The following is a 14,394-nucleotide window of genomic DNA, read 5'->3' as shown; positions in this document are numbered from 1 at the left end:
CTCTAATTATATGCCATCCAACAACACCCCACAGAGTTTAGTTCCTATTTTCATGTGGCTATTATTAGTTGTAATAGATTTACCACGTTTATTCATCTTCATCCTTTCATAATTTATATAGTAATAAATGTATCAAGGAGTCTTATTGTCCGTAATTTCAGTATTAACTTTCCCAGTCAGTGATGTATCTGTATTTTTTATATCTCTATTGGTTCTATGCATTTCCTTTCACTTGGCATATTTAGTGACAATGTTTTGTCACATTTGGCAGGTGAACCATATCATTCATTCTCAGTGCGACTATTCCTGTTATCTGGTTTCACCAGTGGTATACCTGTATGATACTCTTGCTTCCTCACAATGGCTGTCCATTGGATACTAACACATCTGCACTGCTCGTATCACTGATAATTCAGTCATTGACTAATCGAGAGATCCACATGTCCCAACACTTCCACTAGCTATACCTTAAGTACACATAACATCACAACCATATTGATGATGTCTACTGGGCACAATGAATGAGTGAGTGAGTGAGTGAGTGAGTGAGTGAGTGAGTGAATTATTTATCACTGGCTTACAGCACTGACATACATGCTTCATACGTGTTATTAGTAACATAAACTTTTTTATTATTAATGTTATGTTACCTTTTAACTATATTCCACAAGTTGGCTCCAAATGTCAGAAGAATTTGTGATAAGTTATCAATATTTAGCATTAATCTCACTTCAAAAATTTATTCTTTTCAGCCAACTTATGCTGTCTTGCCAAAATCGGGTGAAGCACAGCTGAGGATATTCAATGGTCTGGACACTCAGCTTAATGTATCATTAGATAATAACCTAAATAATGTCATAGAAGCACTTGGTGTGTGGGAGCTAAAGAATTTGCCTGTTTCTGGCAATCAGCAATATACAATTACCACAACAAATGGAAGTGTTAGCGAAAATGACACCATAATTGCCTATGAACTTCAGGTACTGGACTGCTTGAAATCTGTGCTTTTAGTGATTAATGTTTAGATTTTATGACAAATGACAAGAGAGAATAGTTATTTTGTAAAACATTAGTGAGCTTGATTTTGGTATATGATTTGTATGGATGAATAAAAGTCTCACAGAACAAATAAGGTATGTACAGCTTTTTGGGAATCAGGCATATGATGAAGCTTCTGTTAATCTCACAAAGAAAATAATGAAAAAAATATCATTAAAAGTAAAGCTATTCAGAGATTATAAGTTTTACACAAAAAACAATCAGCTATTTGAAAGCAAAGATGCCTGGGAATTTCACCAACGTAATTTCAACTACTGTGTGCCTTTTGATCTCCCTTTATGGCACCTCTAAGTAATATTTGTTAGACTGGAACTGCAGAATGTCAGTTTTTGTAAGATTAAAAGTTAAGCTGTTTGACATGAACAAGTTGTACGCTTGTCCTAGTATAGCCTACTCCTGGTTGCTTCTGGTATGGATGTGTTCGGATCCTTTAGTAAGAAAGATTATTCACAAACAATTTAGTAATCAGTAGCCCAACTCGGCAACACCAGACAGTTACCTAATTATAGTTGAATGGGCCTGTACCTGGCTTATAGTAAATGGGTTATTTCCTGGTCTCATAAAGACTTAATATATTTTAAACATGTAATAACAAACCAAAACATAATGACCACCTAATTTAACAGTGTGTTGATCCACCTAGGCAATTCAGTACAATTATTCTGTGAAGCATAGATTTTATCAGTCCTTACTACATTCCAGAGGTATACAACCACTGATGTCTATGCACAGATCATCCAATTCCCATAAACAACAGGCCTGTAGTGTGTGGGTACAGAGCTTGTGCTCGATACTGTCCCAGATTTGCTCCATTGGGTTAAAATCAAGCAAATTTGAGGTCCAAGACAGCAACACAAGTTCACTATTGTGTACCTCACATCACTGTAGCACTATGCTGGCCTTGATATAAGGACAATTATCCTGCTGGAAGATGTCATGAAATCAGAGAAGACGTCAAGCTTAAAAGGAATGCATGTGATATGCAATAATTTTCATGTAATGCACAGCTGTCATGGTGTCTTTGATTACTATTTCTAGTCCCATGTGAGCCAAGGTGGATGTCTTCCATACTATAATACTGCTACCAACAGTCTGCATCTGTGGCTTGGTGCAGGATTTGAGCAGATGGATGATGGCATATCTGATCAGAAACACCGACTTGGTGCAACGAGAATTGTGATTCATCTGACCAGATGACACATTTTCATTGATCCATGATAATCTCTATGAACAAAGGCCCACTGCAATTGTAACTAATGATGTCATTAGATCAGTATGAAAACCTTTAGGGTTCATCTGCTGTGGAACCCAATTTTCAGCAAAATGCACTGAATGGAGTGCTCTGAAACACTTAGGTCTGCATGAGCATTGAACTCTTGGCATCAGATCACCAAATATTCATCTATACTGAGTGGGAAAGCCTCCATGTTCTGAGTTGAGTGAAGGACATCCAACATGTTATCACCTACTCATGGTATCATCATCCTTTAACCACTTTCCACAGATGGTAACATACAAAACAGCTGACCAGCTTTGCTGGATCTGGGATGCTCATTTTTAGGTGATTGGCCATAACAAACTGCCATTGGTCAGAATCACTTACGTCAGGTGTTGGAGCCTCTGTTGACAGTAGAATGAGTCCCCATTTGTATCTGCTCTGCTTATATAATTTTCTTGCCATGTCATGGGCCTGCAACACCGCCAGGTGACATTCAGTCTCCCAACTTTGAAACCCAGAAAATTACAGGAGCAGTTTTCATAAACATGGTGGATACTCAAGAGACTGTCAGTCACCATCCATTGTCATGGAAGGTATATGGGATAATGAAAGACTATGGTTTTACCAAAACTTACTTAGTTTCCTCTAAAACAGATTTTATGCTGAATTCTGGGTCAGCATAGTTGATGGAGGTATCAGAGAAATGGTTCAAATGGCTCTGAGCACTATGGGACTTAACAGCTGAGGTCATCAGTCCCCTAGAACTTAGAACTACTTAAACCTAACTAACCTAAGGACATCACACACATCCATGCCCGAGGCAGGATTCGAACCTGCGACCGTAGCGGTCGCGCGGTTCCAGACTTTGGCGCCTAGAACCACTCGGCCACCCCGGCCGGCCATCAAAGAAATGACTTGCTGTAAGGAAGTGTTCTTTCTTCAGTGTTAATTAACATTTACACCAGTGACCTGCCACTTCCAGCAAATACAAGTACGAGGGTTGCCCAGAAAGTAATGCACTACATTTTTTTTCTTCAACAATTCTTTACTGAACATAATGAGAATTACACACACACACACACACACACACACACACACACACACACACACACAGGCTGGTGTTTTATCTAAACACCCTATTTTTCCACATAATCTCCATCCCATTCTATGGCCTTCCCCCAGTGCGAAACAAGGGCATGTATGCCCTGTCGTTACCAATCCCCATCCTGGTGACAGAGCCAGTGCTTCACTCTGTGAATCACCACCACATTGTCCTCAAAATGTCTTCCATGAATGGCATACTTTAATGACCCAAACAAGTGGAAGTCCAAGGGGTCTATTTCAGGTATGTCTGGTGTGACAGCCATGGATGGTCTCCCCAAACACTGCAAATCATGGAGCTCCACTGAACCACCTCCTGATGACCTCACCCTCTGTGCCCAGTGACTAACTGTACTTCTGTCAACAGCAGGTGCTCCATGGACTTTGCACAAGCATTTGTGAATATTCCTCACAGTTTATTTCTTTGCAGTGAGGAATTCAATGCGTCACATTGCTTGTTACATACATCACCTACAGGTGACTTTTGCAACTGTCTTGTAGCTATACTATCTGTTAGAAGTGACAGAAACTTGGCACACTCACTCGGGATACTTCAAATAATATGTACATAAGAGTAGCATTGACAGCTGCTTCACACCAGTCTTTGGACTGAATTCTACAACAACAAAGGTGATTTTCAGTCAGTTGAAGTTGATGGTACACTCAGAATATCAATGTTTGCAAATTGCTGATTGGCTGTCAGAGACATTGTAGAAGAGGTAGAGACATCTCACATGGGACAGAAATACTGAACATGTGTTGAGTTCCAGAGAAACATATTCCTCATTTGATGACACAAAAACAAAAAGAAAATCAGTTGAACATTAGTCACAAACTCCTTCAACAAGCCAGTGACAGTGAAGCATCCATGCAAATGATCATTACAGGAGATGATAGCTGGTTTTATGGCTACAACATAGAGAAAAAAAGGTAAATCATCATAGTGGCTTGGCAGAGGATCCCTGTGCTCCAAGCAAGCACATTGAAAACTGATTTCACATGACAGAGCAGCTCAGTTTGTGGAAAGGGGCCCAAATCAATTGCTGCTAGTTGCACAAACATGTTGTTGTTGTTGTGGTCTTCAGTCCTGAGACTGATTTGATGCAGCTCTCCATGCTACTCTATCCTGTGCAAGCTTTTTCATCTCCCAGTACCTACTGCAACCTACATCCTTCTGAATCTGCTTAGTGTATTCATCTCTTGGTCTCCCTCTACGATTTTTACCCTCCACACTGCCCTCCAATACTAAATTGGTGATCCCTTGATGCCTCAGAACATGTCCTACCAACCGAACCCTTCTTCTGGTCAAGTTGTGCCACAAAGTTCTCTTCTCCCCAATCCTATTCAATACTTCCTCATTAGTTATGTGATCTACCCATCTAATCTTCAGCATTCTTCTGTAGCACCACATTTCAAAAGCTTCTATTCTCTTCTTGTCCAAACTATTTATCGTCCATGTTTCACTTCCATACATATTTGCTAAAAGACTTAATCATACATGCCCTAAAAAGAATTCAGAAACAATACGACTGTAGGCCAGAACACAAGTTATTAAAATTGCATTAAGGAATACACACAGCTGAAGGCCTCAGTTACAAGATAGAAAAACTGAGGGCTTAAGGCCTGAATAACAAGAACTTGAGTAAGAAAATTTTAAAAGGTTTTAGACAAAGACCTTTCAAATTTTAATTTAAGTAGGCCGAAGGCCTTATCTTAAAATATTTCACATAAATTCGGATGAAGGCCTTGTTGTTGTTGTTGTTGTTGTGGTCTTCAGTCCTGAGACTGGTTTGATGCAGCTCTCCATGCTACTCTATCCTGTGCAAGCTTTTTCATCTCCCAGTACCTACTGCAACCTGCATCCTTCTGAATCTGCTTAGTGTATTCATCTCTTGGTCTCCCTCTACGATTTTTACCCTCCACACTGCCCTCCAATACTAAATTGGTGATCCCTTGATGCCTCAGAACATGTCCTACCAACCAATCCCTTCTTCTGGTCAAGTTGTGCCACAAACTTCTCTTCTCCCCAATCCTATTCAATACTTCCTCATTAGTTACATGATCTACCCATCTAATCTTCAGCATTCTTCTGTAGCACCACATTTCGAAAGCTTCTATTCTCTTCTTGTCCAAACTATTTATCGTCCATGTTTCACTTCCATACATGGCTACACTCCATACGAATACTTTCAGAAATGACTTCCTGACGCTTACATCAATACTGGATGTTAACAAATTTCTCTTCTTCAGAAACGCTTTCCTTGCCATTGCCAGCCTACATTTTATATCCTCTCTACTTCGACCATCATCAGTTATTTTGCTCCCCAAATAGCAAAACTCCTTTACTACTTTAAGTGCCTCATTTCCTAATCTAATTCCCTCAGCATCACCCAACTTAATTAGACTACATTCCATTATCCTTGTTTTGCTTTTGTTGATGTTCATCTTATATCCTCCTTTCAAGACACTGTCCATTCCATTCAACTGCTCTTCCAAGTCCTTTGCTGTCTCTGATAGAATTACAATGTCATCGGCGAACCTCAAAGTTTTTATTTCTTCTCCATGAATTTTAATACCTACTCCGAATTTTTCTTTTGTTTCCTTTACTGCTTGCTCAATATACAGATTGAACAACATTGGGGAGAGGCTACAACCCTGTCTTACTCCCTTCCCAACCACTGCTTCCCTTTCATGTCCCTCGCCTCTTAGGACTGCCATCTGGCTTCTGTACAAATTGTAAATAGCTTTTCGCTCCCTGTATTTTACCCCTGCCACCTTTAGAATTTGAAAGAGAGTATTCCAGTCAACATTGTCAAAAGCTTTCTCTAAGTCTACAAATGCTAGAAACGTAGGTTTGCCTTTCCTTAATCTTTCTTCTAAGATAAGTCGTAAGGTCAGTTTTGCCTCACATGTTCCAGTGTTTCTACGGAACCCAAACTGATCTTCCCCGAGGTTGGCCTCCACCAGTTTTTCCATTCGTCTGTAAAGAATTCGTGTTAGTATTTTGCAGCTGTGACTTATTAAGCTCATAGTTCGGTAATTTTCACATCTGTCAACACCTGCTTTCTTTGGGATTGGAATTATTATATTCTTCTTGAAGTCTGAGGGTATTTCGCCTGTTTCATACATCTTGCTCACCAGATGGTAGAGTTTTGTCAGGACTGGCTCTCCCACAGCCGTCAGTAGTTCCAATGGAATATTGTCTACTCCGGGGGCCTTGTTTCGACTCAGGTCTTTCAGTGCTCTGTCAAACTCTTCACGCAGTATCATATCTCCCATTTCATCTTCATCTACATCCTCTTCCATTTCCATAATATTGTCCTCAAGTACATCGCCCTTGTATAGACCCTCTATATACTCCTTCCACCTTTCTGCTTTCCCTTCTTTGCTTAGAACTGGGTTTCCATCTGAGCTCTTGATATTCATACAAGTCGTTCTTATCTCCAAAGGTCTCTTTAATTTTCCTGTAGGCGGTATCTATCTTACCCCTAGTGAGATAAGCCTCTACATCCTTACATTTGTCCTCTAGCCACCCTGCTTAGCCATTTTGCACTTCCTGTCGATCTCATTTTTGAGACGTTTGTATTCCTTTTTGCCTGTTTCACTTACTGCATTTTTATATTTCCTCCTTTCATCAATTAAATTCAATATTTCTTCTGTTACCCAAGGATTTCTACTAGCCCTTGTCTTTTTACCTACTTGATCCTCTGCTGCCTTCACTACTTCATCCCTCAGAGCTACCCATTCTTCTTCTACTGTATTTATTTCCCCCATTCCTGTTAATTGCTCCCTTATGCTCTCCCTGAATCTCTGTACAACCTCTGGTTCTTTTAGTTTATCCAGGTCCCATCTCCTTAAATTCCCACCTTTTTGCAGCTTCTTCAGTTTTAATCTACAGGTCATAACCAATAGATTGTGGTCAGAGTCCACATCTGCCCCTGGAAATGTCTTACAATTTAAAACCTGGTTCCTAAATCTCTGTCTTACCATTATATAATCTATCTGATACCTTTTAGTATCTCCAGGCTTCTTCCATGTATATAACCTTCTTTCATGATTCTTAAACCAAGTGTTAGTTATGATTATGTTGTGCTCTGTGCAAAATTCTACCAGGCGGCTTCCTCTTTCATTTCTGTCCCCCAATCCATATTCACCTACTATGTTTCCTTCTCTCCCTTTTCCTACACTCGAATTCCAGTCACCCATGACTATTAAATTTTCGTTTCCCTTCACAATCTGAATAATTTCTTTTATTTCATCATACATTTCTTCAATTTCTTCGTCATCTGCAGAGCTAGTTGGCATATAAACTTGTACTACTGTAGTAGGTGTGGGCTTCGTATCTATCTTGGCCACAATAATGCGTTCACTATGCTGTTTGTAGTAGCTTACCCGCATTCCTATTTTCCTATTCATTATTAAACCTACTCCTGCATTACCCCTATTTGATTTTGTGTTTATAACCCTGTAGTCACCTGACCAGAAGTCTTGTTCCTCCTGCCACCGAACTTCACTAATTCCCACTATATCTAACTTCAACCTATCCATTTCCCTTTTTAAATTTTCTAACCTACCTGCCCGATTAAGGGATCTGACATTCCACGCTCCGATCCGTAGAACGACAGTTTTCTTTCTCCTGATAACAACATCCTCTTGAGTAGTCCCCACCCGGAGATCCGAATGGGGGACTATTTTACCTCCGGAATATTTTACCCAAGAGGACGCCATCATCATGTAATCATACAGTAAAGCTGCATGCCCTCGGGAAAAATTACGGCTGTAGTTTCCCCTTGCTTTCAGCCGTTCGCAGTACCAGCACAGCAAGGCCGTTTTGGTTATTGTTACAAGGCCAGATCAGTCAATCATCCAGACTGTTGCCCTTGCAACTACTGAAAAGGCTGCTGCCCCTCTTCAGGAACCACACGTTTGTCTGGCCTCTCAACAGATACCCCTCCGTTGTGGTTGCACCTACGGTACGGCTATCTGTATCGCTGAGGCACGCAAGCCTCCCCATCAACGGCAAGGTCCATGGTTCATGGGGGGGGATGAAGGCCTTATCTTAAAATATTTCACATAAATTCGGCTGAAGGCCTTATACTGAACATGGAACAACTCAAGGCTTAAGGCCTGGGTAATAAAATTAAGATAGAAGAGAAAAAAACTTTTAAATCTTCAAATGATTTTTTTTTTACTTCAGACAGCTGAAGGCTGTATCTTAAAATATTTCACATAAGGTTTGGCTGAAAGCCTTGCGCAGTACTTGAGACTAAAGAAAATTACAATCCCAAACAATAGAACAATGGTGCTCAGAAGTGTTCCAAGGGTTGGCCTGGGGAGAAAACTCTAACAACAGTTTAGGTGAGACAGGCAGCCAAGCATAACACTAAATAATTGGGTGGCAGCACGACCTAGGGACAGCTGACGAACCAACCAACAACCTAATCAATTTCCTTCCCCCCCAACCAACGGCACGACAACCGAAAATATCAGTGAGGACAAAAATCCCAGCAGCACTACGTCTCGACAATTGGCATCTACAAACAGTCAAGGCACAATAACCACTCAAAGACAAAAAATGAAGAACACCAAAGCTGTCAAACTACACACCGTGCCGGACAGCATCAACATGGCAAGGAAAACACACTGCCGGAAAACTATACTTACGAACAGGGCAGATAACCGGAACATTAACGGCCACAAGGCAGAAGATACTGCTGGTGCCCTTCACTAATAAGTTTCAACCATTTCAATAGATTTGGTGGGCCACACACTTTTTCCTGCCCTTGCAGCTAGTGCCTCACAACTCCGACCGCGCATGCACACTGCCAGCGGCCCTGGCCTTACCTCATGCCGCGGAGACTTCCTCGCTGCTCTGTCACAACCGACCGACTGGCTACTCCAGTACACAGTCAGCATTCATCTGCTCATTGGAAATCACAGGACTACACACAGTTCCACATAAACACTTGCACCAAGGACTCTGACAATCCAAAAACCAATCCTTGTGGAACAACAAGGAGAAATGACAAGTCACACAATCACACAGAGAGTTTCATAAGTAGTCAGCAACCAACTGCATGTTGTCCAATGAGATGACCAACCAAGGTCGTCCCCACTCAAGTTATGAGTGTTGGCAACGGTCGGGCGAGTCTTGGCTGTCTGGAGCTCACTGCAGGTCCAACCCAATTCAACTCGATGTCTGTTTGCAACTCAGAGACATGGCGACCTGGGCACACTGGCTCAGTCCCGCCCATGCAGAGATAACTCTTGTCCATTGGCAATGACATCTCTGCATGAGAAAGGAACCAAACCATGTCCGGCAAGATGACAAACTGACGAGGCCCAGAAACGGTCAAAAGATCAAATGCATGTCGCCCAATGAGACGACTAATCAAACGATCAACCAGCGGTCGTTCCCACTCCAATTTCCTTCTGTTGGACAGTTCATGTGTGTAGCCAGTGGTCAGCAAGTACTGGCAGTCTTTGCCTCACTGGCACTCCATCCCTGATTGAACTCCCGACAGACGATGACCCAGAAATACTAATGGTTGCTCCAGAGATAGTACGACAGTGTACCGTATTTACTCGAATCTAAGCTGCACTTTTTTTCCAGTTTTTGTAATCCAGAAAACCACCTGCGGCTTAGAATCGAGTGCAAAGTAAGTGGAAGTTCTGAAAAATGTTGGTAGGTGCCGCCACAACTAACTTCTGCCGTCAAATATATGTAGCGCTACACAGGCCTGCTTTGCAGGCACAAAGATAAATGTACTGAAGAGACGTCTGCAAAGATTTTCAAACGAGAAAATTTTTCGCCCAACTCTCATTCAGAACATCCTCTATCATATGCAGTCTATTATTTGGTTCTTGTTGATCATTATCAAAGAAAGCGACAGTATAAGTAACAACAAAAAGCAGTCTCTTGCCATTGTTTCGCTAATGAGGCGATAGCGCGCACAAAAGCAAGCCATGCCAGGGAGCGGCAACAGGTCATAAACGCTCATTATCAGAATGCGACAAACAATGCATGACACATTGAAATAACACATTTTCAGCTTAGAGTGATGTAAACACCTATAACAAAGAGAACGGTACTTATCAGACCAAAAAAAAATAAGCAGTCAATTCAAACCAGACGAAGCACGTGAAAAAGGAAGGGTACCCATATAAATATGGATGGAGCGCTACCTGGTAAAGCTTAACTGCTAAACTCACGACTCGAACCAAACTACTAAAGCTGTATCATCAATCATTCGACCTAAATTGTGTCTCATATTACAATGGACCAACTTTGTTTCGATTTGGACGTGCGGCGTAAAACTTTTCTCTCCCTTTGAATTTCGAGTCTCAAATTTCAGGTGTGTCTTAGATTCGGAAAACATTTTTTCCTTGATTTCGAGTCTCATTTTTCAGGTGCGGCTTAGATTCGAGTGCGGCTTAGATTCAAGTAAATACGGTAGTCACCTACAGTTCCCCTCATATCCACCATCTGGCCACAAAGGAGCACTCCTCCTGACTCAGTATCACCCAGAACTGGATCAACTGAATCACATTTACAGTAGGATTTTGACTGCTAACCCAAAATGCAAGACCTGTCCTGTACATGCTACCACCACCACCACCACCACCACCAACTCCAGTCCTGTCACAGGCATCTCCTACCCCGCAAAAGGCAGGGCCACCTATGAAAGCAGCCAACTTAACTAAAACTACCATGCCACACTTTATGTGGACATGATCACTAACCAGCTGTCTGCATGAACAGCCACCATCAAACTGTGGGCAAAAGACAGTTGGACCACACAGCTACTGAGCATGCTGACAACGTGATTTGCTTAACTTAAATGACTGCTTCACAGCCTGTGGCATCTGAATTATTCCCAACAGCACTAGGTTTTCTGAATGTCACTGGTGGGAAGAATTTCACCTGCAATATATCCTTCATTCCTGTAACCATCCTGGCTTCAACAATCACTACTCCTTGTCCTCCATCTACTTATCCCCTTCTCTGCTGCCACTCCAGCACTACACACCTACTAACCCAATAGCACACCTTTCTCTACACCCCCCCTTTCCACTTTGGCCACCTACCCCCCTCCTCTGCAGCACAGCCTCCCAATACTGCACCTAACAGTCCACTATCCTACCACCACACTGTCCCTGCATGCTCACACAGGCGTTCACCTCTGACACGTTCAGGTCTAAGCACCTGGGGTTTATTTACTTATTTATCATTTCACAACTACAGTCTGTCATTGGAGAAGCTAAAGTAGCCATACAAATCACATTTTTTGGATAATAGTAAATGTATGTGTTAAATATTTATTTCCTGTACTTAATAAAACTAATATTACAAAAATGCTAACACTAAAACAACTTCTGCTAGTGTAAAACTATAATAAAACCCCTAACTAGTTACCCAAATACTAACATTGCTGTTAGCACCACAGAAACCCTTTCTGTTTTTGTTTATTTATTTTGGTGCATTTAAACTGTGGATGGTTGTTTCCACTACTGGTTCAGCCCTTACACTACGCCTATCAACAGCTATTGTGTGCTGGATTCCTTAGGCACAGGGCAGCAAGTGAACAGGACATTAACCCTGAATCATCTTACAAACTTTTGTACATTTCAGTTTTTAACTGTGAGAGGCAATTAAATATTACATAATGAGGCCTAAGAAAGTACACAAAAGATGTTTCCTGACAGTCACATGCCATTATCATAGTTTGCAGCAGACAATGTTCTTGTATCATTAATTTGCATTCAGATGTATTTAATAAAGTTGAGTATTTTATGAACATCTTAAAAGCTTACTATAAAAAAAATTTGTTGCAGGCAACCTCATACCTAATTCAAAATGATCTGAAAATCAGTGCTGCTATTAGGAATGACAGAATTGATAAGTCAGAGAATGGCTATCCATATATTAGGTAAGTCTTCTTGCCTTTGTTTAGCAATCAATTAGAACATTGTTTGAACTTTAGCCAAGGGCTAAACAGTACATCTGGTGGTATAAGAAACAAGAAAGAAAATCCAGTAAAGTTATATGTTTACACTGCTTATCTGTAATTTGTTTTTACATTTTGTAGAATAAAGTACATAATTAATTGAATTTAAAAACAAAATGAAAAATATTTTTGTTAAGACAACTATTTAATTGGATCTCCCCAAAGACAAATGTCTGCATATGTTTTATTTGGAGAAATTGACCTCTAATATTGTGAATAACTGTTTAATTGAAAATTGCATATGATATAATCCATTTTACACATGAAATGTCGGAAATTTTCATTTTGCTCAAGTGGAAGAAAAGCTACTAGCTTTTTTTATGTTGATTAGCTAATGTCCATTACTCTGAGGTGACAAAAGTCATGGGATAGCCATAAGCATATATACATTTGGCAATAGTATTGCATACACAATGTATAAAATGCACTGCAGTGGCATAGCTGTCATTTGTACTCAGGTGAGTCATGTGAGAAGGTTTCTGAAGTGGTTACGGGTGCATGACAGGAATTAACAGAGACTGAATGTGGACTGGTAGTTGGACCTAGAGACAAGGGCCATTCCATTTTGGGAACCATTATGGAATTCAGCATTCCAAGATCCACAGTGTCAAGAGTGTGCTGAGAATATGAAATTTCAGGCATTACCACTCCACCACAGATGGCCTTCACATAACAACTGAGAGCATCAGCATTTGTGTAGAGTTGTCAGTTCTAAAAGACAAGCAACACTGCTTGAAATAACCACAGAAATAATTTCAGTTGGTAAGGGCAGATGGTAGGATAAGTGTGTGGTGCAAACCCCATGATGCTATAGACACAAGTTGTCAACAAGAAACTGTGAGAGCTGACGGTGGTTCCATAATGGTGTGGGCTGTGTTTATATAGGATAGATTGGGTCCTCGGGTCTAAGTGTACTGATCATTGGCTGGAAATAGTTATGTTTGGCTACTTGGAGACAACTTACAGCCATTCAAGGACTTCAGTTATAAATGACAATGTACCATGTCACCAGGCCACAACTATTAGAGACTGGTTTGGAGAACATGCTGGGCAATTAAAGTGAATGATCTACCCACCCAGATGTCCCAACATGAATCCTATTGAATACTTGTGGGACATAATCAAGAGGTCAGTTTGTGCACGAAATCCTTCACTGACAACACTTTCACAATTATGGATAGCTATAGAGGCAGCATGACTCAATCTTTCTGCAGGGGACTTCCAACAACTTGTTGAGTCCTTGCCACATTGAGCTGCTGCACTATGCCAGGTGAAAAGACCTCTCACACAATAGCGTATTAGGATGTATCTCATGACTTGTCACCACAGTGTAATTATTATATACTTTATTACAGTATGTGTCTATATTGATTGCTGTTGGAGGTTTAATAGTCTTTATACACTACATAAATAAAGGCTTGTTTACACTGAACAGTATTTACTAGGGCAGGCCTGTTCAGCAGACGGCTAGGAGAGCGCAAGTAATCATGTTTGCTCAGCACTTGGGTAGTGAACACCTATGGTAAGATGGGGTTGTCAGTCATCACATAGGGCAGGGGAAGTGCAAACTGTGTGCTGTCTTCAGAGGAATGGCCATGTTTTAAATTTACGATAATCTTAAACATAAATCTATCCACCTACAGGTGCAGTGCTTAACATAGAGAGCAGCTCTTTTAAAATTGAGGAACAGCAGCAATATGGTTGGGTCAGGAACTTCAAAGCATTGGTCAGATGTGATTTCTAGCACGTTAGTGCATGATTGATAGCTACAGTTAGATCTTAAAGAGCTGCACTGTGACAGGCTGTTGCATAAGTTTCATAATAAAATAAGTCTTGTAGACTGGATTACAAATTTTCTTCAATGTAAATTTCCACAACTTCACAAGTCTGCAGCTAGGATTTTGTCAATGTTTGGACCTGCACATTTGTGTGAGTAACTTTTTTCACAGTGAAGAGAATAAAACCCACAAAAGCTCTCTGACAGTCTGTCAGAGTGTTTCTGTGGGT

General features: G+C 40.8%; 1 protein-coding gene across 3 annotated transcripts in view; it reads left to right on the top strand.

Annotated features, from left to right (window-relative positions):
- The window catches only part of LOC124795504 (peptide transporter family 1), a 347,550-nt gene that overhangs the window by 305,061 nt on the left and 28,095 nt on the right, over nucleotides 1–14,394 (top strand). For all 3 annotated transcript variants that reach the window (XM_047259564.1, XM_047259565.1, XM_047259566.1), the window contains 2 exons: nucleotides 753–980; nucleotides 12,215–12,309. In XM_047259564.1, coding sequence (XP_047115520.1) covers nucleotides 753–980; nucleotides 12,215–12,309 — 323 coding nt within the window. The remainder of the gene's footprint in view (nucleotides 1–752; nucleotides 981–12,214; nucleotides 12,310–14,394) is intronic.

Source organism: Schistocerca piceifrons, chromosome 4 (assembly GCF_021461385.2).
Source record: "Schistocerca piceifrons isolate TAMUIC-IGC-003096 chromosome 4, iqSchPice1.1, whole genome shotgun sequence".
Classification (NCBI taxonomy): Eukaryota; Metazoa; Arthropoda; class Insecta; order Orthoptera; family Acrididae; genus Schistocerca; species Schistocerca piceifrons.
This window is presented reverse-complemented; position numbering and strand designations above follow the sequence as displayed.